We start from the raw sequence: 24,207 nt of genomic DNA, 5'->3' as shown, positions 1-24,207 counted from the left end.
GCTGAGTTCTGAAGAATTGATGCTTTGAACTGTGGTGTTGGAGAAGACTCTTGAGAGTCCCTTGGACTGCAAGGAGATAGAACCAATCAATCCTAAAGGAAACCAGTCCTGAATATTCATTGGAAGGGCTGATGCTAAAGCCGAAGCTCCATACTTCGGCTGCCTGATGCAAAGAGCTGACTCTTTGGAAAAGACCCTGATGCTGGAAAAGACTGAAGGCAGGACGAGAAGGGGACAACAGAAGATGAGATGGATGGATGGCATCACCGACTCGCTGGACATGAGTTTGAGCAAGCTCTGGGAATTGGTGATAGAGAAGCTTGCCGTGCTGCAGTCCATGGGGAAGCAGAGAGTCAGACACGACTATATGACTGAACTGAACTGAACTGTATTGAATATTGGCATGTTTTCCATATTAAGTTTAACTGTAAATAAGATCATTTCAGATCTAGAAAAAAAAAATCTCTAAGACTAAGTAATATATAAGAATAGAAAGAAGCCAGCGTGAGGTCTTTAACAATAATTAGTGTAGTCTAAACTTCTCTCAATTCTGTCCCCCTGCCTCCTCTCCATCCCTGCTGCCACTGCCACAGTTCAAGCATCATTCTTCTTACTAACCTCTTTGCCTTAAGCATCACTGTCCTCAATCCATTCTTCACTCTGCTGCAGTGTGATCTTCCAGCATGCAAATCTGAGTCTTTCACTTCTTTGCTCATATATTGTCAGGAGATCTCCATTGCTTTCAGTATAAAATCTAAACAATCTAGTTTGGGGGACCAAGACTTCCTAAGGTGGTTCCTGCCCATCTGTGCAGCCTCACTTCCAGATAACTTCCACCTTCATTTTTAGCTCCAGAGACACAGAACTGATTCTCCTACAGCTCCTCAGACATGTCTTGCTCTTCTTTTCTTCTCACTTCTGTGAGTAATTCTGTCTGAAACACCCTTTCTTCTTGTCTATCTGCTAACTTCTTGCTCATCCCTCAAGTTTCAGCTGTGTGAAGCTCCCCTGGAATTCCTGGGCAATTCCCAGGCAAAGCTTAGGATCTCCCCACCTTGTATTTCCACTGTCCTTGCTAATGTCTCCAATAAAGCAATCAGCTCAATATATTTTTGAGTCACTCAATGTATTTTAATATTTTTTTTCCATGCCTGCCTCCTTACAACATTGTAAGACTCTTCAGGGTAGAAGATGGATTGTCCCATCTTTGGGATGCCCAGCATAACACCTAATACATAAAAGGTGTGTAAAATATTTGATCAGTGAGTAGTGAGTAAGGGAATGAATGGATCTGGTACCATTTTCTTTCTCTAAACCAAACACAAGATTTTCAAACTGCCACATCTTCTTAGCTATGATCTGAGCTAGAATGGGAATGCTTACAGCTGCACGTCTTAACCTGATGATATGCTTTCAAGAGACCACCCATCTGCATGGAACACAAGCACAAATAAAGGCTGAGGTTTAGTGCACCACAACTCCTAAAGCGGGAAGCACAGGAAATTACTTGAGATTTAAGCAACAGAAAGAAGGGGAGTTAAAAGAAAGCAGAAAGCAGAATAACTCAGAGATAAATGGATTTGCCTTGGATTAAAAAACAAAAAACAAAAAACAAAAAAAACACACACATAAGAAGTTTGCCCTATTGAACTTTTTCCTATGGAGCTGGACTTTTCTTTAGTCCATTCTAGGCTGCTTTTCACAGCCAGCGGCCTTATATAAATCTGCTGGTCCCATCACTAGCAACAGTGGTTTTCCTCATAGAGCTTCCAGTCAATTTTCTCCTGTTTCCAGAAAAATGCCTATTAAAATCATGGCAAAAAAGAAGTGACCAACGTGAGCTTGTCACTTCCCTCCAGGAGAATCTTTGGTTGATATAACTTTCCTCTCAACTTCTACCAGGTAGGAGGCAAGTAGACCCAAGGTGACTTACTCTATTTCCAGGAAACAGAGATGCTTATTTTCTTTCCCTCCACAAACATATAGAGGACCTATTTCTGTGTATTGACCAAAGCCTGCTTTCCTTTAGACTTGTAGGTTGGTAAATTAGATTGGAAAGGTTTGCACATTTTAAAAAGTATCGTTACAAAATCCATACTAATAATCAAGTAAATAGAAATAAAAATAATTAAAAAGAAAAGGCAAATTATTTTTACAAAATTGTAATTGCTAACCAGAGTGTAAAAGATCACTTTTGAGGTTAAAGATATATTTTCATGGACATTGTACAAGATAGTGTTATCAGTGATTTTAGAAAGAGGATGTGTTAATCGAGATAAAACGTATTTTCAGATAAGAGTTTTGTTCTTTATTCCTAAAAGAATGTGGAGGAGAAGGGGATGACTGAGTGACTGAACTGAACTGAACTGAAGCAGTACTGAATACAGTGACTGCTTCAGAAAGAAACATATGAAATGTAAACAATGATTCACACAATTACAAAACTGTTAGTCGCTCAGTTGTGTCCAACTCTTTGCAACCCCATGGACTGTAGCCTGCCAGGCTCCTCTGTTGATGGGATTTTCCAGGCAAGAATATTGGAGTGGGTTGCCATTCCCTTCTCCAGGGGATCTTTCCAACCCAGAGATTGAACTCCGGTCTCCCCATTGCAGGCATATTCTTTACCATCTGAGCCACCAGAGAAGCTGCACAATTACAGAGGGAAATAGATTCCACTCAAGAATTACGACAGTATACTAGCAAGATAAGAGAAAATTGGGTTCATAAAAATAGATAATTTTATAAATAGACTACTCATTCATTCACAAATACTTACTCATTGTCAGCTGTGTGTCAAAGGCTATGAAAGTGTCTAGGAGTACTAAACTAATAGACACACTCCTGGTCTCAAGGTATAGCCTAGTGGGAAAAGAATACCACCAAGAGTAACAGTACTACATGGCTAAAAATTACTAAAAGCAGGAATTCAGAGCGTGGCTTTACATCCTCACAGTTGTCACTACACTATGAGAGCTCAAGCAAGTTACTTAACCTCTCTGTGCCTCCATTACCTTCTCTTTAATGCAGTAGTTATAATATTACTTCCCTCATAGTGTTGTGAAGACTTGTAAACTGCTTAACCTAAGTATATGCTGCTGCTGCTGCTAAGTCACTTCCGTCGTGTCTGATTCTGTGCGACCCCATAGACCGCAGCCCACCAGGCTCCCCCAATCCCTGGGATTCTCCAGGCAAGAACACTGGAGTGGGTTGCCATTTCCTTCTCCAGGGGATCTTCTCGACCCAGGGATCGAACCCAGGTCTCCTGCATTGCAGGTAGACTCTTACTGTCTGAGCCATCTGGGAAGACCCAGGACTATCCAGTCCAAGAAAGGACTGCTGCTGCTGCTGCTGCTAAGTCGCTTCAGTCGTGTTCGACTCTGTGCGACACCATAGACGGCAGCCCACCAGTCTCCCCCGTCCCTGGGATTCTCCAGGCAAGAACACTGAGGCGGGTTGCCATTTCCTTCTCCAACACATGAGAGTGAAAAGTGAAAGTGAAATCGCTCAGTCATGTCTGACTCTTAGTGACCCCATGGACTGCAGCCTACCAGGCTCCTCTGTCCATGGGATTTTCCAGGCAAGAGCACTGGAGTGGGGTGCCATCGCCTTCTCCAACGTAAGTATATGGCACATGGTAAACTAGCAATAATTTATCAGACCTATGACATAATGAGGTATATTTGCTGTTATGGAGTTATGTGCACTGCACTGCATCTTGGCAGCAAGAATGACTTGGAAGGTAAGTACTTCTGTCTCTGTTGTCTCTGTGGTGGAGTCAGGAGATGGGCTTCAGTTTTTGAGGTGCAGCTAAGAGCTTTAGTAGGTGTTTGTAAGTTGAAGAAAAGAAGAGCATTCTAGTGAAGGAAGAAGCAGGGAGGAAGGCATGGAGATATGAGAGAGGGTTATGAGTTGGGGATCCACAGGTACCTTTGTATTGTCAGAGCATGGCCTGAGATAGAGGATGTGGCAGGAGATGAGGCTGGAGAAAGAGGTGGAGGATAGAATGAATATGGCCTCGGGTGCCTTGCAAAGCAAATCAGACTATGTGCTATATACAAAGGGAGCCAATGCAAAACTCAGAGTAGGACTCAAAACGATTTGTGTACAGAGACATAACAGTAAGGAAGATCTATTTAAGAGGATGAGTAAGAGATATTTAGAGGCTAGGCTACAGTCCATGGGGTCACAAAGAGTTGGACATGATTAAACGACTTCACTTTTCACACCTCCAATAATTATATCAAAATTGTCAGTCATCCTAGACTCTTGTGTACCAAATTCCACCTTATTTCTTAGGATGTGTTTTCCAACATCCTGTAATCAGATATTAAATATCCTAAATTGTATGGATTATATTTATAGATTTCCCAGGTAGAGAAATCTAGGTGCTATAGAGAGAGTCATACATGGAAAACAAACTACCGTTACCAAAAGGGATAGCAGGGTAGAGGGTGATAAACTAGGAGTTTGGGATTAACATATACACAGTACTATATACACCGACTCGATGGACGTGAGTTTGAGTGAACTCTGGGAGTAGGTGATGGACAGGGAGGCCTGGTGTGCTGCAGTTCATGGGGTCGCAAAGAGTCAGACACAACTGAGTGACTGAACTGAACTGAACTGATATATAAAATAGGTAAACAACAGGACGTACTGTATAACACAGGGAACTATACTCAATATCTTAAAAGCCTATAATGGAATGAATCTGAAAAAGACTATATATTCACATTGCTGTACATTTGAAATGAACACAACATTATAAATTAACTATATTCAATTAAGACAAAAAGATCAAAACAAAGAGAGAGTCATAAAAGTTGTAAAATGCAGAGAAAGGAACAATGTACTTAATTAAGTTGAAGAAAAGTCTACCACGAGTTATTCAACTTTAACCAAACTTCTTGCTTAAACCAGAAGAAACAGTAGGAAGAACTCATTAAACACTGTGGTTTCCAGTTTGAATACTAGTCCTTTGAAAGTAACAGTGCTAAATTTCAGATGCTTATGGCACATTCAGGTGTTTAATTTAAAAACTCTAGAGCTCAGAGGAGAGATCCTGGGCCAGCTGTAGAGAAGGCTGAGGTGCCTGAAGTTATGGATGAGAGACATATGAAGAAGAGAGGTCAACTTCAAAGCTCCAGGGAACTCGGATACTTACTGGGTGGATTTGGAAGATAAAGCCACAAAGAAAGCTGAAAATGAACATCCAGAGCAGTAGATAAGGAAAGAGTTTGGAGTGATGTCATGGGAACTAAGGGAAGTGATGTTTCAGAAAGCAAGATTGAACTTCACAGATGGACCAAGTAACATGAAGACAGAGAAGGATATATTAATTTCTGTTAAACAAAATTGTTCATATACATACATTCTTGTATATGTTAACATACAAAGCTTAATATTTTGCTTGAATATTGGTGTTTTTGTGCTGTTACAGTTTATTTGGAACAGACAGTAAACTCTCTAGAACTGTTGTGGGTCTTGTAAAGGAAATATGCATGGTGTTAATACTTTATATAATCTTTGTTGATATATATAAGAATTTAATAATGCACCCATGTATTGTTTTTTTTCCCCCAGTTATTCTAAATTACTTTTCATATTGAGGCATTTTATTTACTTATTCACTCATTCTTTTTTCCTCCTTCTTTTGGTACTTAATTATCTAGTCCCTACTATATTTAAGGCAGTAATTCTAGGTTTCAGTATAGAAACAGGAACAAGACCAGAAACCTGCCCCAAAGTTTTTACTAACCTTTCTCCCCCTCAAATCTTCCCTTCTTTGAACAGGATATTTTATTGTTGTTTTGGTCACTTGCTTTCCCAATACATTGTAATAATTTTTATTGCCATCAACTAAAAAAATAAGTAGGCTGGCCTTATACTCATTCACCAATATTGGCTGTTTTAATTTCAACAAAAAATAGATATACATTATAACTTTATTGCTATTTGATTTTGCATTTAAAAAATTCTAGCAATATAATTTCCGCCTATATTTATCATTGTGATTGTATTTTTTCTTATGTGAATTTTATGTTTATATTCTTTAGTCATTTATATATTGGGGGTTTCAATATTTCTGCCAACTTGTATGAACTCCTTGTAATAATGTAGTTATTTATCATTTGTCATATTTTCATCATACCTTTATAAAGGCTTATCTCATAACTATGGAAGAGAGGCTTGTATTAGTGTTTTAATCTTGAAAGTCTACAAGCTATACTTATAAAGAATATTCAAGAAAAAATGAATTAAAAGTTGGACAAACTATGCAATCTTATGTAATTTTATATAAATTTTTTCTAGAGATTTTCTTTAATCAAAGCAGAATAGATTATAAAATTCTGCCATCTATGGGGTCGCATAGAGTCAGACACAACTGAAGCGACTTAGCAGCAACAGCAGCATTTACTGTTCTGGTGTGCCTTATTAAACTGCTGACACTTTCCTAACTGAAACATACTATAAACAAGGGTGGTTTGTGGCAATGTGGCTATCAGATAAATTACATTATGTTTTATTCTAATGTTAGTATTCTATAATGCCTAGATTTTTTCTGAAAGCCCCGTCTCTCAGAAAAAAAAGCCACATCCAAGTTGTAAAGACTAAATCTTTCAGATTGTGAAACTGATTAACAAGGTTTCATACAGTTCAATTTCATATATAAAACTTGGTTCTTTTAAAATTATGACCAAATGTTTATAGTCTTATAATGGGGCAAAATACTGATGTTTTTTGTTTTCTTCAATGTGTCATCTTTTGCCAACAAATAACATAATTACACTAAGCAAAAGTGTAACTTCGTTTTGCAACTTCATAAGTTTGTGAACTTTTTGTAACTTCATAAGTTTAACTTCACTTAACAGGAATGTGGGAAAATTAAAACATTGTTTGCCTGTTAAAATAGATATTATCAAAAAGATAAGAAAAAACAAGTGTTGGTGAAAATGCGGAGAAAATGGGCCGTTTGTGCACTGTTGATGGGAATGTAAATTGGAGTAGCCACTATGGAAAACAGTATGGAGGATCCTTAAAAAATTAAAAAAAGAACTATCATATGATCTAGCATTCTATTTCTGGGTATTGATCCAAAGGAAATGAAAACAGTAATTTAGAAAGATATATGTACCCCCCTGTTCATTGCAGCATTATTTACAATATTTGGCTATTTATTTACAATAGCCAAAATGTGGGAGCAACCTAAGTGTCCACTGATGGATGAATGGATAAAGAAAATGTGGTCGAGGAGGAGCTAAGATGGCGGAGGAGTAGGACTGGGAGAACACTTTCTCCCCCACAAATTCATCAAAAGAACATTTAAACGCCGTGTAAATTCCACAAAACAACTTCTGAATGCTGGCAGAGGACATCAGGCACCCAGAAAAGCAACCCAAGTCTTCGAAAGGAGAGAGAAGAAATACACCTCCACCCACCAGAACACCAACACAAGCTTCCCTAACCAAGAAACCTTGACAAGCCTCCTGTACAAAACCACACAGAGCGAGGAAACGCCACAATAAAGAGAACTCCACAAACTGCCAGAATACAAAAAGGACACCCCAAACTCAGCAATTTAAACAAGATGAAGAGACAGAGGAATACCCAGCAGATAAAGGAACAGGATAAATACCCACCAAACCAAACAAATGAGGAAGAGATAGGGAATCTACCTGATAAAGAATTCCAAATAATGATAGTGAAATTGATCCAAAATCTTGAAATCAAAATGGAATCACAGATAAATAGCTTGGAGACAAAGATTGAGAAGATGCAAGAAAGGTTTAACAAGGACCTAGAAGAAATAAAAGAGAGTCAATATATAATGAATAATGCAATAAATGAAATTAAAAACACTCTGGAGGCAACAAATAGTAGAATAACAGAGGCAGAAGATAGGATTAGTGAATTAGAAGATAGAATGGTAGAAATAAATGAATCAGAGAGGATAAAAGAAAAACGAATTAAAAGAAATGAGGACAATCTCAGAGACCTCTAAGACAATATTAAATGCTACAACATTCGAATCATAGGGGTCCCAGAAGAAGAAGACAAAAAGAAAGACCATGAGAAAATACTTGAAGAGATAATAGTTGAAAACTTCCCTAAAATGGGGAAGGAAATAATCACCCAAGTCCAAGAAATCCAGAGAGTCCCAAACAGGATAAACCCAAGGCGAAACACCCCAAGACACATATTAATCAAATTAACAAAGATCAAACACAAAGAACAAATATTAAAAGCAGCAAGGGAAAAACAACAAATAACACACAAGGGAATTCCCATAAGGATAACAGCTGATCTTTCAATAGAAACTCTTCAAGCCAGGAGGGAATGGCAAGACATACTTAAAATGATGAAAGAAAATAACCTACAGCCCAGATTATTGTACCCAGCAAGGATCTCATTCAAATATGAAGGAGAAATCAAAAGCTTCTCAGACAAGCAAAAGCTGAGAGAATTCAGCACCACCAAACCAGCTCTCCAACAAATACTAAAGGATATTCTCTAGACAGGAAACACAAAAACAGTGTATACATTCGAACCCAAAACAATAAAGTAAATGGCAACAGGATCATATTTATCAGTAATTACCTTAAACGTAAATGGGTTGAATGCCCCAACCAAAAGACAAAGACTGGCTGAATGGATACAAAAACAAGACCCCTACATATGTTGTCTACAAGAGACCCACCTCAAAACAGGGGACACATACAGACTGAAAGTGAAGGGCTGGAAAAAGATTTTCCATGCAAATAGGGACCAAAAGAAAGCAGGAGTAGCAATACTTATATCAGATAAAATAGACTTTAAAACAAAGGCTGTGAAAAGAGACAAAGATGGTCACTACATAATGATCAAAGGATCAATCCAAGAAGAAGATATAACAATTATAAATATATATGCACCCAACACGGGAGCGCCGCAATATGTAAGACAAATGCTAACAAGTATGAAAGGAGAAATTAACAATAACAATAATAGTGGGAGACTTTAATACCCCACTCACACCTATGGATAGATCAACTAAACAGAAAATTAACAAGGAAACACAAACGTTAAACGATACAATAGACCAGTTAGACCTAATTGATATCTATAGGTCATTTCATCCCAAATCAATGAATTTCACCTTTTTCTCAAGCGCACATGGAACCTTCTCCAGGATAGATCACATCCTGGGCCATAAATCTAGCCTTGGAAAATTCAAAAAAATAGAAATCATTCCAAGCATCTTTTCTGACCACAATGCAGTAAGATTAGATCTCAATTACAGGAGAAAAACGATTAAAAATTCCAACATATGGAGGCTGAACAACACGCTGCTGAATAACCAACAAATCACAGAAGAAATCAAAAAAGAAATCAAAATTTGCATAGAAACTAATGAAAATGAAAACACAACAACCCAAAACCTGTGGGACACTTTAAAAGCAGTCCTAAGGGGAAAGTTCATAGCAATACAGGCATACCTCAAGAAACAAGAAAAAAGTCAAATAAATAACCTAACCCTACACCTAAAGCAACTAGAAAAGGAAGAAATGAAGAACCCCAGGGTTAGTAGAAGGAAAGAAATCTTAAAAATTAGGGCAGAAATAAATGCAAAAGAAACAAAAGAGACCATAGCAAAAATCAACAAAGCCAAAAGCTGGTTCTTTGAAAGGATAAATAAAATTGACAAACCATTAGCCAGACTCATCAAGAAACAAGGGAGAAAAATCAAATCAATAAAATTAGAAATGAAAATGGAGAGATCACAACAGACAACACAGAAATACAAAGGATCATAAGAGACTACTATCAACAATTATATGCCAATAAAATGGACAACATGGAAGAAATGGACAAATTCGTAGAAAAGTAAAACTTTCCAAAACTGGACCAGGAAGAAATAGAAAACCTTAACAGACCCATCACAAGCACGGAAATTGAAACTGTAATCAAAAATCTTCCAGCAAACAAAAGCCCAGGTCCAGACGGCTTCACAGCTGAATTCTACCAAAAATTTAGAGAAGAGCTAACACCTATCCTGCTCAAACTCTTCCAGAAAATTGCAGAGGAAGGTAAACTTCCAAACTCATTCTATGAGGCCACCATCACCCTAATACCAAAACCTGACAAAGATCCCACAAAAAAAGAAAACTACAGGCCAATATCACTGATGAACATAGATGCAAAAGTCCTTAACAAAATTCTAGCAATCAGAATCCAACAACACATTAAAAAGATCATACACCGTGACTAAGTGGGCTTTATTCCAGGGATGCAAGGATTCTTCAATACCCGCAAATCAATCAATGTAATACACCACATTAACAAATTGAAAAATAAAAACCATATGATTATCTCAATAGATGCAGAGAAAGCCTTTGACAAAATTCAACATCCATTTATGATAAGAACTCTCCAGAAAGCAGGAACAGAAGGAACATACCTCAACATAATAAAAGCTATATATGACAAACCCACAGCAAACATTATCCTCAATGGTGAAAAATTGAAAGCATTTCCTCTAAAGTCAGGAACAAGACAAGGGTGCCCACTTTCACCATTACTATTCAACATAGTTTTGGAAGTTTTGGCCACAGCAATCAGAGCAGAAAAAGAAATAAAAGGAATCCAAATTGGAAAAGAAGAAGTAAAACTCTCACTATTTGCAGATGACATGATCCTCTACATAGAAAACCCTAAAGACTCCACCAGAAAATTACTAGAACTAATCAATGATTATAGTAAAGTTGCAGGATATAAAATCAACACACAGAAACCCCTTGCATTCCTATACACTAATAATGAGAAAACAGAAAGAGAAATTAAGGAAACAATTCCATTCACCATTGCAATGGAAAGAATAAAATACTTAGGAATATATCTACCTAAAGAAACTAAAGTTCTATATATAGAAAACTATAAAACACTGGTGAAAGAAATCAAAGAGGACACTAATAGATGGAGAAATATACCATGTTCATGGATTGGAAGAATCAATTATAGTGAAAATGAGTATACTACCCAAAGCAATTTATAGATTCAATGCAATCCCTATCAAGCTACCAACAGTATTCTGTTGACACTGAGACACTGATGTATAAAACAGTCTTATGGACTCTGTGGGAGAGGGAGAGGGTGGGGAGATTTGGGAGAATGGCATTGAAACATGTATAATATCATGTGTGAAACGAGATGCCAGTCCAGGTTCGATGCACGATACTGGATGCTTGAGGCTAGTGCACTGGGACGACCCAGAGGGAGGGTATGGGGAGGGAGGAGGGAGGAGGGTTCAGGATGCGGAACACATGTATACCTGTGGCGGATTCATTTTGATATTTGGCAAAACTAATACAATTATGTAAAGTTTAAAAATAAAATAAAATTAAAAAAAAAAAGAAATCAAAGAGAACACTAATAGATGGAGAAATATACCATGTTCATGGATTGGAAGAATCAATATAGTGAAAATGAGTATACTACCCAAAGCAATTTATAGATTCAATGCAATCCCTATCAAGCTACCAACAGTATTCTTCACAGAGCTAGAACAAATAATTTCACAATTTGTATGGAAATACAAAAAACCTTGAATAGCCAAAGCTATCTTGAGAAAGAAGAATGGAACTGGAGGAATCAACCTACCTGACTTCAGGCTCTATTACAAAGCCACAGTTATCAAGACAGTATGGTACTGGCACAAAGACAGAAATATTGATCAATGGAACAAAATAGAAAGCCCAGAGATAAATCCACGCACATATGGACACCTTATCTTTGACAAAGGAGGCAAGAATATACAATGGATTAAAGACAATCTCTTTAACAAGTGGTGCTGGGAAAACTGGTCAACCACTTGTAAAAGAATGAAACTAGAACACTTTCTAACACCATACACAAAAATAAACTCAAAATGGATTAAAGATCTCAACGTAAGACCAGAAACTATAAAACTCCTAGAGGAGAACATAGGCAAAACATTCTCCGACATACATCACAGCAGGATCCTCTATGACCCACCTCCCAGAATATTGGAAATAAAAGCAAAAATAAACAAATGGGACCTAATTAAACTTAAAAGCTTCTGCACATCAAAGGAAACTATTAGCAAGATGAAAAGGCAGCCTTCAGAATGGGAGAAAATAATAGCAAATGAAGCAACCGACAAACAACTAATCTCAAAAATATACAAGCAACTCCTGTAGCTCAACTCCAGAAAAATAAATGACCCAATCAAAAAATGGGCCAAAGAACTAAATAGACATTTCTCCAAAGAAGACATATAGATGGCTAACAAACACATGAAAAGATGCTCAACATCACTCATTATCAGAGAAATGCAAATCAAAACCACTATGAGGTACCATTTCACACCAGTCAGAATGGCTGCGATCCAAAAGTCTACAAGCAATAAATGCTGGAGAGGGTGTGGAGAAAATGGAACCCTCTTACACTGTTGGTGGGAATGCAAACTAGTACAGCCACTATGGAGAACAGTGTGGAGATTCCTTAAAAAACTGGAAATAGAACTGCCTTATGATCCAGCAATCCCACTGCTGGGCATACACACTGAGGAAACCAGAAGGGAAAGAGACACGTGTACCCCAATGTTCATCGCAGCACTGTTTATAATAGCCAGGACATGGAAGCAACCTAGATGCCCATCAGCAGATGAATGGATAAGAAAGCAGTGGTACATATACACAATGGAGTATTACTCAGCCATTAAAAAGAATACATTTGAATCAGTCCTAATGAGATGGATGAAACTGGAACCTATTATACAGAGTGAAGTAAGCCAGAAGGAAAAACACCAATACAGTACACTAACGCATATATATGGAATTTAGAAAGATGGTAACAATAACCCTGTGTACGAGACAGCAAAAGAGACACTAATGTATAGAACAGTCTTATGGACTCTGTGGGAGAGGGAGAGGGTGGGGAGATTTGGGAGAATGGCATTGAAACATGTATAATATCATGCATGAAACGAGTCGCCAGTCCAGGTTTGATGCACGATACTGGATGCTTGGGGCTGATGCACTGGGACGACCCAGAGGGAGGGTATGGGGAGGGAGGAGGGAGGAGGGTTCAGGATGGGGAACACAGGTATACCTATGGTGGATTCATTTCGATATTTGGCAAAACTAATACAATATTGTAAAGTTTAAAAATAAAATTAAAAAAAAAAAAGAAAATGTGGTCTATATATATGTGTGTGTGTGTGTGTGTGTATGTGTGTGTATGTATATTTAGCCATAAAAAAGAAGGAAATCTTGCCGTTTGTGACAATATGGATGGATCTTTAGGGTATGATGCCAAGTGAAATGTCAGACAGAGAAAGATGAATATCACATGATCTCAATTATATGTGGAATCTTAAAAAACATCATAGATGCAGAAAACAGACTGGTAATTGGCAGAGGTGGGGTTAAGGTTGAGGGCAAAATGGGTGAAGGGGGACAAAAGGTATAAGCTTTTAGTTATAAAATAAATAAGTCATGGGGTATAATATACAGCATGGTGATTACAGTTAATTCAGTTCAGTAGCTCAGTCGTATCTGACTCTTTGTGACCCCATGAACTGTAGCATGCCAGGCCTCCCTGTCCATCACCAACTCACAGAGTTCACTCAAACTCATGTCCATCGAGTCGGTGATGCCATCCAGCCATCTCATCCTCTGTCGTCCCTTCTCCTCCTGCCCCCAATCCCTCCCAGCATCAGAGTCTTTTCAAATGAGTCAACTCTTTGCATGAGGGGGCCAAAGTATTAGAGTTTCAGCTTTAGCATCATTCCTTCCAAAGACATCCCAGGGCTGATCTCCTTTAGAATGGACTGGTTGTATCCCCTTGCAGTCCAAGGGACTCTCAAGAGTCTTCTCCAACACCACAGTTCAAAAGCATCAATTCTTTGGCACTCAGCTCTCTTCACAGTCCAACTCTCACATCCATACATGACCACTGGAAAAACCATAGCCTTGACTAGACGGACCTTTGTTGGCAAAGTAATGTCTCTGCTTTTGAATATGCTATCTAAGTTGGTCATAACTTTCCTTCCAAGGAGTAAGCATCTTTTAATTTCATGGCTGCAATCACCATCTGCAGTGATTTTGGAGCCCCTCCCCAAAAAAGTCTGACACTGTTTCCACTGTTTCCCCATCTATTTGCCATGAAGTGATGGGACCAGATGCCATGATCTTCATTTTCTGAATGCTGAGCTTTAAGCCAACTTTTTCACTCTCCACTTTCACTTTCATCAAGAGGCTTTTGAGTTCTTCTTCACTTTCTGCCATAAGGGTGGTGTCATCTGCAGATCTGAGGTTATTGATATTTCTCCCAGCAATCTTAATTCCAGCTTGTGCTTCTTCTAGCCCAGCGTTTCTCATGATGTACTCTGCATATAAGTTAAATAAGCAGGGTTACAATATACAGCCTTAACGTACTCCTTTTCCTATTTGGAACCAGTCTGTTGTTCCATGTCCAGTTCTAACTGTTACTTCCTGACCTGCATACAGAGTTCTCAAGAGGCAGATCAGATGGTCTGGTATTCCCGTCTCTTTCAGAATTTTCCCCAGTTTATTGTCATCCACACAGTCAAAGGCTTTGGCATAGTCAATAAAGCAGAAATAGATGTTTTTCTGGAATTCTCTTGCTTTTTTGATGATCCAGTGGATGTTGGCAATTTGATCTCTGGTTCCTCTGCCTTTTCTAAAACCAGCTTGAACATCAGGAAGTTCACAGTTCACATATTGCTGAAGCCTGGCTTGGAGAATTTTAAGCTTTACTTTACTAGTGTATGAGATGAGTGCAACTGTGTGGTAGTTTGAGCATTCTTTGGCATTGCCTTTCTTTGGGATTGGAATGAAAATGGACCTTTTCCAGTCCTGTGGCCACTGCTGAGTTTTCCAAATTTGCTGGCATATTGAGTGCAACAAGTTCACAGCATCATCTTTCAGGATTTGAAAGAGCGCAACTGGAATTCCATCACCTCCACTAGCTTTGTTCGTAGTGATGCTTTCTAAGGCCCACTTGACTTCATGTTCCAGGATGTCTGGCTCTAGGTCAGTGATCACACCATCGTGTTTATCTTGGTTGTGAAGATCTTTTTTGTACAGTTCTTTCTTGCCACCTCTTATTAATATCTTCTGCTTCTGTTAGGTCCATACCATTTCTGTCCTTTATCGAGCCCATCTTTTCATGAAATGTTCCCTTGGTATCTCTAATTTTCTTTAAGAGATCTCTAGTCTTTCCCATTCTGTTGTTCTCCTCTATTTCTTTGAACTGATCGCTGAGGAAGGCTTTCTTATCTCTTCTTGCTATTCTTTGGAACTCTGCATTCAGATGCTTATATCTTTCCTTTTCTCCTTTGCTTTTTGCTTCTCTTCTTTTCACAGCTATTTGTAAGGCCTCCCCAGACAGCCATTTTGCTTTTTTGCCTTTCTTTTTCTTGGGGATGGTCTTGATCCCTGTCTCCTGTACAATGTCACGAACCTCATTCCATAGTTCATCAGGCACTTTATCAGATCTAGTCCCTTAAATCTATTTCTCACTTCCACTGTATAATCATAAGGGATTTGATTTAGGTCATACCTGAATGGTCTAGTGGTTTTCCCTACTTTCTTCAGTTTCAGTCTGAATTTGGCAATAAGGAGTTCATGATCTGAGCCACAGTCAGCTCCTGGTCTTGTTTTTGCTGACTGTATAGAGCTTCTCCATCTTTGGCTGCAAAGAATACAATCAGTCTGATTTTGGTGTTGACCATCTGGTGATGTCCATGTGTAAGTCTTCTCTTGTGTTGTTGGAAGAGGGTGTTTGCTATGACCAGTGCAACTGCTATGACCAGTTGCTATGACAGTTAATAATAATGCAGTGTATATCTGAAAATTGCTAAGAGAGTAGATCTTAGAAGTGCTCATGACAAGAAAAAAACTGGAATATATATGGTGACAGATTTTAAAGAGACTTATTGTGATTATCATTTCACAATATATACAAATATTGAATCACTCTCTTGTATACCTGAAAGTAATATAATGTTATATCTTAATTATATCTCAATAAAAAAGGTTGTTGATAAGTGACACAAAAAATTAAGTGGGACAGTTAATTGTTTTGTCTAAAATAATCTTTTATTCAAAGTACTTCCCAAATTATTCAGCAGGGAGTAAGAAAAGAATAATGGGGAAAAAAAGGTTTAAATGAATACCGGATTCTACATTCAGAAGGAAAGACAGACTCAATATTTCTGCAACTCCCAACAAAATAACTGATTTAGGCAAGGATCATCAATTAATGCTCTAATCATTGACTGAAAGGATGTTGAGAAACAGGGAACTCATGTGGTCTCAAAGGATCACATCATGGATTATTTATTAAATAAATAGGAAAAATATAGTTCTAATGAAACAGCACCTAGGTAGTAGTTTTGCAGAAAATGTTTACCTAGAATCCAATCATAAGGAACAATCAGAAAAATCCAGAATGCAGGATATTTTATATAATGGCTGGCCTGGGATCTTGAAAGGTAAAATTTAAAGAAAAAAAAAGAAAGGCTAAAGAGACATGACAACCAAATGGAATGCATGAACTCTGGGGATTGGATAAAAAGATAATCTGAATACTGACTCTATATTATATAGTATGGTACTCCTGTTAATCTTAGGTATCATATTATATATACATAAGACTATATAGCTACATAGGGAAATGTCCTAGGAAGATGCATATAGAATATTCAGAGGCAAAGCATCATGATATCAGAAACTTATTTTCAAATGGTTCATGCTACACATATGATTTTATATATATATTATATGAATATATAATATATATATTATATATGATACCAGATACCAGATACATCATGATACCAGAGACTTATTTTCAAATGGTTCATGCTACACACAAGAATTTATATTATATAATATATAATATATATTCATATATATATATATATATGAATATATATATATATATATATTCCCTGGTAACTCAGTGGTAAAGAATCTGCTTGTTAATGCAGGAGGTGCAAGATACACGAGTTTGATCCCTGGGTCAGAAAGATCTCCTGGAGAAGGAAACAGCAACCCACTCCAGTATTCTTGCCTGGAAACCCCCATGGACAGAGGAGCCCGGCAGGCTACAGTCCATGGGGTCGCAAAGAGTCAAACAGGACCTAATGACTGAACAACAACAACAACAACATATACACATATAAAACTATATTCTTACATAAATATAAAGGATATGTAAGTACTCATTATACCATTTTTTGAACTTGTCTATAAATTTGAATATTTTCAAAATAAAGAGTTGGGGGAGGTATGTTTTCTGTTTACGTCAGTGATATTCTAAGCCTGGAGTAGTATGACTCAGTCATATAGTAAGTGCACACAAACACACATACTATTTCAACCTTTGGTAACTAGTTCATTGCTGATGTGTATCTGTATCAGATAAACAATCCAGATGCAAAACCGGGGGAAAAAAGAATAGTTTTCAAAGGCTTTGTCTGGTGTACACGCAAGGCTTCCTGGCAGTGAGCAGTATTCCCTCCCACTACTCCCAGTGACCCCAGACTGAACTACTTCCCAAACAACTCACACTTTCCAAATGAAGCCTTTGTTCGTGCTGCTTTCTCAGTCTGAAACACTGTTCCTATTACTTTACTTGTCAAAATCTTACCCAGTCTTTAAGGCTTAATTCAAATTCTTCTTCCTCCATGAAAGTTTCTTCTAGACTGACACCTCCTCCTTCCAACTAAAATCACTCCCTGCTCTGTGGTCCCTATACCTCTTTTGAAACACATCCTCATTCCTTTTTGAATTATTGTCATTTATTCCCTGAAGAGGCAAAGTTTTGTTTAATAGTGTTGCGTAGGATAACGTCTACATTCCAGAATAACGCTCAAGGCCCTCATTATGTGGTGCCTGCTTCCTTTCAAATCTTAAGTCTTGACACTCCATTCTATAGACATGATACCAGAGCTATGCATGTTTAGTCGTGCAGTCATGTCTGACTTTTTGAAACCCCATGGACTGTAGCCCTCCAGGCTTCTCTGTCCATGGGATTTCCCAGGCAAGAATACTGGAGTTGGGGGATGGGGAGAGAGGTGGGAAGGTAGTTTGGGGGAGGAGGGGGCATATGAAGACCTATGGCTGATTCTGTTGATGTATGGCAGAAACCATCAAAATTTTATAGAATAATTATCCTCCAATTAAAATTAAAATTAAAAATAATACAGCAGTGGGTTGCCATTTCCTACTCCAGGGGATCTTCCTGACCCAGGGGTCAAACCCTCATCTCCTGCATTGGCAGGTAGATTCTTTACCACTGAGCCACCTGAGAAGCCATCAGAGCTATAGTATAAGCCAATTTTCCACCAAGGACTCCTGTTCCCTTAATTCCATGGCCTGTCGAGGAGAAAAGTGCTCCCCAGGATTCCTATGAATTCCTAAGGCCTTGTGTTCTCATATAACCTGCAATGCTAGTGACTTCCCCAGGCTACCACATATTTGCTTTCCTCTGCATTTTAACTGATTACAAAATTCAGTCCCTTCTAAGTTTTGGCAAAATAAACATAACCTTTCCTGCAAAGCATTCTTGAGTTTGGCTTACTTTTGAAGGAGATGAAGGAGGATTTACATTTTCATTATACTACAAATTCCCTGGAAATTTAAGTATCCACTTTCCTTCTTATTTTTGTCTTGTCTTCCCACTTTCCTCTTTCCATCCCTCCCAGAAGTAAAAGTTTGGCACAGCCAACTCCCAGGACTCCTCCCTCAAACAATTAACAAAGGATTAAACAAAACAAAAACAAAACCTTGCAGTTTCTTCTTAAGATAAATTGTTTGACCAGCTTTTCACATAATTTTTTAAAAATCCATGTAAATCTAATCATGCCATACTATACAGCTTCATACATACACCATATTATTTCATACTTTAATGCTTTTGCGCATTCTGCTCCTTCAGCCTGGAATGTCCTTCCCTCTGTAGTTTACTTGGCAAATTACACTTCCCCACTCATGACTCTCCCCCATGTCTCTCCCCCAATCTTCTCTAATCCAAAATAGTGGCTTCATCTTTCCTCTTTGGTTTAATCACTGTGCACAATATTTACCTTCACAGGATTGTAGCAATCTATTTTAAGTATGTCTTCAATGCTAGACTATGGACTCCTTGAGGGTAGACACTGCATCTCACTGACTTTTATACTCCCAGCTTCTATCCCAGAGCCTGATCAATATCAGATCAGATCAGATCAGTCGCTCAGTCGTGTCCGACTCTTTGCAACCCCATGAATCGCAGCACACCAGGCCTCCCTGTCCATCACCAACTCCCGAAGTTCACTGAGACTCATGTCCATCGAGTCAGTGATGCCATCCAGCCATCTCATCCTCTGTTGTCCCCTTCTCCTCCTGCCCACAATCCCTCCCAGCATCAGAGTCTTTTCCAATGAGTCAACTCTTCGCATGAGGTGGCCAAAGTACTGGAGTTTTAGCTTTAGCATCATTCCTTCTAAAGAAATCCCAGGGCTGATCTCCTTCAGAATGGACTGGTTGGATCTCCTTGCAGTCCAAGGGACTCTCAAGAGTCTTCTCCAACACCACAGTTCAAAAGCATCAATTCTTCAGCGCTCAGCCTTCTTCACAGTCCAACTCTCACATCCATACATGACCACTGGAAAAACCATAGCCTTGACTAGACGGACCTTTGTTGGCAAAGTAATGTCTCTGCTTTTGAATATGCTATCTAAGTTGGTCATAACTTTCCTTCCAAGGAGTAAGCATCTTTTAATTTCATGGCTGCAGTCACCATCTGCAGTGATTTTGGAGCCCCTCCCCAAAAAAGTCTGACACTGTTTCCACTGTTTCCCCATCTATTTGCCATGAAGTGATGGGACCGGATGCCATGATCTTCGTTTTCTGAATGTTGAGCTTTAAGCCAACTTTTTCACTCTCCACTTTCACTTTCATCAAGAGGCTTTTGAGTTCCTCTTCACTTTCTGCCAGAAGGGTGGTGTCATCTGCATATCTGAGGTTATTGATATTTCTCCCGGCAATCTTGATTCCAGCTTGTGTTTCTTCCAGTCCAGCATTTCTTATGATGTACTCTGCATAGAAGTTAAATAAACAGGGTGACAATATACAGCCTTGATGAACTCCTTTTCCTATATCGAACCAGTCTGTTGTTCCATGTCCAGTTCTAACTGTTGCTTCCTGACCTGCATATAAATTTCTCAAAAGGCAGATCAGGTGGTCTGGTATTCCCATCTCTTTCAGAATTTTCCACAGTTTATTGTGATCCACACAGTCAAAGGCTTTGGCATAGTCAATAAAGCAGAAAGATGTTTTTCTGGAACTCTCTTGCTTTTTCCATGATCCAGCGGATGTTGGCAATTTGATCTCTGGTTTCTCTGCCTTTTCTAAAACCTGCTTGAACATCAGGAAGTTCATGGTTCACATATTGCTGAAGCCTGGCTTGGAGAATTTTGAGCATTACTTTACTAGCGTGTGAGATGAGTGCAATTGTGCGGTAGTTTGAGCATTCTTTGGCATTGCCTTTCTTTGGGATTAGAATGAAAACTGACCTTTTCCAGTCCTGTGGCCACTGCTGAGTTTTCCAAATTTGCTGGCATATTGAGTGCAGCACTTTCACAGCATCATCTTTCAGGATTTGGAATAGCTCAACTGGAATTCCATCACCTCCACTAGCTTTGTTCATAGTGATGCTTTCTAAGGCCCACTTGACTTCACATTCCAGGATGTCTGGCTCTAGGTGAGTGATCACACCATCGTGATTATCTGGGTCATGAAGATCTTTTTTGTACAGTTCTTCTGTGTATTCTTGCCACCTCTTCTTAATATCTTCTGCTTCTGTTAGGTCCATACCATTTCTGTCCTTTATCGAGCCCATCTTTGCATGAAATGTTCCTTTGGTATCTCTGATTTTCTTGAAGAGATCCCTAGTATTTCCCATTCTGTTGTTTTCCTCTGTTTCTTTGCATTGATCGCTGAAGAAGGCTTTCTTATCTCTTTTTGCTATTCTTTGGAACTCTGCATTCAGATGCTTATATCTTTCCTTTTCTCCTTTGCTTTATAATACATGCTAATTAAATATTTATCTAATGAATAATAAATTAAGAATGAATGAATTTTCTCTAGACCTGAGATTCAAGACTTCTAAGGTATAAAGAAAGACTGTAAAATGCTGGAACCATCATTTGCTTCAGAGAACACCTTCTAATTTGGAGCATTTATAAATTTCAGTGCCAAGGCCTCTTATTATCTGTCCATAGTCTGTTAAATGTCATACTTAGCAAGTATACTTCATTATAGTTCATTTAAAAAATTTCTAACATGGCCTACATAGAAGCAATAAAAAGTGAAAACTTCAAAGAAACTATTTAGAGATAGTTTCATAAAACAAATTCCACATAGAATAATAAAACATGTTTAGCTATTATCAAGCATAGGGCAAACAGAAAAACTGAATCACTTACTTGATATTTTTGTTCAAACAATTTAGTTTCTGTTGGGAGAGTATCTAAATTCCAATTCTTTTAACATGAATAAAACAGCATCCACATCTGGAACCCAGACCACATGTGATGGCTTCACAGAGTGCCCATTCTTTGTTTTGAAACAATGAGACAGAAAATATAATGTGTTCCTAGGAAAGGAATCCACATTTGCAATGAAATGAATAAATTGGGTCATTTTATTTTTGTGTGGCGTACAGAACTGTTAAATGAAATGAGAAATTCTAATTTAACAGTGACTTCAATCAAGCAGAATTTCAAGTACTCTTCTCTTTGATATGCATTTTCTTTTTGAAAAATGAAAGGTCCAATATGTAAATCGGTAAAAAAAACCAGCATATAATACTTGCATGACCCATTTTCAATTATAGTCCAAATGTGGTTTTTATGATTAAAAGGTAAATCAGTCCTGAAAATAAAATGTGAAAAGGACAAATCATATACCATTTCCAGCATTTTCCCCTGCCAGCCAGCTCTGGGACCATAAAAGGAGGAGAAACTGCTCTAGTCTATATAGTCTAGGAAGCATATACAGGAAATAGAAAAGTAACATGATCCTGAATGCAAAACAGAAGGATGGCATTTATAAGGCACAACAGTCAGTTCCTTAACTGAATGTTGTACCAGCTTAGGAGAATAGGTACTGAGAAATGGGCCAACCGACGAAAGTGAAAGCGAAAGTGAGTTGCTCAGTTGTGTCTGACTCTTTGCCACCCCATGGACTACAGCCCATCATGCCTCTCTGTCCATGGAATTCTCCAGGCAAGAAAACTGGAGTGGGTTGCCAGTATTTTCCAAGGGATCTCCCTGACCCAGGGATTGAACCTGGGTCTCCTGAATTGCAGGCAGATTCTTTATCATTTGAGCACCAACAAAACCACACATTAAAAAAGTGAAGAGCTGAAAGTGAAATCCATTTTTTTTAAATAAAAAGAAACAAAACTTTTAGCCTGAAAAAAGAAATGAACTACTAGTGAATAATTATCTGTCTATGGGCCTTTACCTAAAGATGTGTTTCTTCTCCCTCCAAGCAATTAAATATAATAAAATGAACTAAAGATTTTCAGATTTTAGGCTAAGCATAAATAAGAATTTATTGATAAATAGATTCATTAGCCACATGAAGTGTCTTCAAATAAAATAAAGCTGTAAACTTAGGCAACTGAAGATTTCTTTACATTGATTCATGTAACATTTACCTGAAAACAGGAGGCAAGATAAGAAGTTTTCTGGTTCTAGGATTTGTAATACTTTTTGTAAAACATTAGAGATAACCTGAAAATTTTATTGAATAATGTTGCCTAACCAAAGTGATTGTATGATTAAGTCTAAAGAAATATAAAACAGAAGCTAAATATTTTTAGTTGCATAAACTGTTGTTATCTTATTGGAAATACACCTTCTATACTAATGTATTATCAAATAATCTTTATATTAAACATTTTTAGGGTTTGATGACACTTTCCAGACATAGAAAATTAAAGGAACTTTCTGTGTCTGAGTGTGATAAAATCACCGATTTTGGAATCCAGGTAAGACAATTATGTTTTTTGTTGTTGCTGTTAAAGAATTAAGATTGAAAATTAAGTGCAAATTGAATAACCTTTGTGGGTAACAATAGGAAAAAAAAGAAGCGGAATGAAACTAATAATACGTATGTGATCTTGGTTGAGCCAGGATCAACCTTTAGTCAGGTCTCCACAGCCTGAGGTGATTGAGAGGATTTGCTTTCCCTTGTTTTCCTGTCTGGTCTCTCCCTTCCAGATGTCAGACTCATAGGATAGACAGGGATAGGCTGACATTTTATTTGGAGAATAATGAACTGCAATGTGGTAAAAGTCTTCTCATATCAATATAACAGAAATGTTCTGTAGAAAGAAATGTTATATCATCTAACCATGAAAATTGGGGGAGTCTGAAAAATTATACCAGGTACTTAACCATTAGGGACTAAGTTATTCAAACATAATTGGTAGTATACTTTGCCAGGATGGAAAGCATGAGATAAGTAATTGGATAAGATAAATGATTGTATGCTCAAATGGTAATTTAAGAACTCATGAGAAGTAAATTTCCTAGACTTGGTGTTGAGTGATAGATAGGAAGTCATAAAGTAGTTATTGTGAGCAAGCCATACATGGTGTTTATCACAACATTAAGCATCTCAGTTTGCTGTTAAAAGAAGACAACTGAAATTATATATCATACTTGTATTGAACTAGGGCAAAATCTGGTTCAGATCAGATCAGATCAGATCAGTCGCTCAGTCTTGTCCGAATCTTTGTGACCCCATGAATCGCAGCATGCCAGGCCTCCCTGTCCATCACCAACTCCTGGAGTTCACTGAGACTCATGTCCATCGAGTTGGTGATGCCATCCAGCCATCTCATCCTCTGTCGTCCCCTTCTCCTCCTGCCCACAATCCCTACCAGCACCAGAGTCTTTTCCAATGAGTCAACTCTTCGCATGAAGTGGCCAAAGTACTGGAGTTTCAGCTTCAGCATCATTCCTTCCAAAGAAATCCCAGGGCTGATCTCCTTCAGAATAGACTGGTTGGATCTCTTTGCCATCCAAGGGACTCTCAAGAGTCTTCTCCAACACCACAGTTCAAAAGCATCAATTCTTCAGCGCTCAGCCTTCTTCACAGTCCAACTCTCACATCCATGCAT

General features: G+C 38.1%; 1 protein-coding gene across 2 annotated transcripts in view; it reads left to right on the top strand.

Annotated features, from left to right (window-relative positions):
- FBXL13 (F-box and leucine rich repeat protein 13) overlaps positions 1-24,207 on the top strand; it is a 226,980-nt gene that overhangs the window by 160,752 nt on the left and 42,021 nt on the right. For both annotated transcript variants that reach the window (XM_070787705.1, XM_019958626.2), the window contains one exon: positions 22,987-23,070. In XM_070787705.1, the coding sequence (XP_070643806.1) occupies positions 22,987-23,070 (84 nt within the window). The remainder of the gene's footprint in view (positions 1-22,986; positions 23,071-24,207) is intronic.

Source organism: Bos indicus, chromosome 4 (genome assembly GCF_029378745.1).
Source record: "Bos indicus isolate NIAB-ARS_2022 breed Sahiwal x Tharparkar chromosome 4, NIAB-ARS_B.indTharparkar_mat_pri_1.0, whole genome shotgun sequence".
Classification (NCBI taxonomy): domain Eukaryota; kingdom Metazoa; phylum Chordata; class Mammalia; order Artiodactyla; family Bovidae; genus Bos; species Bos indicus.
Note: the sequence above shows the minus strand (reverse complement) of the source record. Positions and strands in the feature narration are given on the sequence as shown.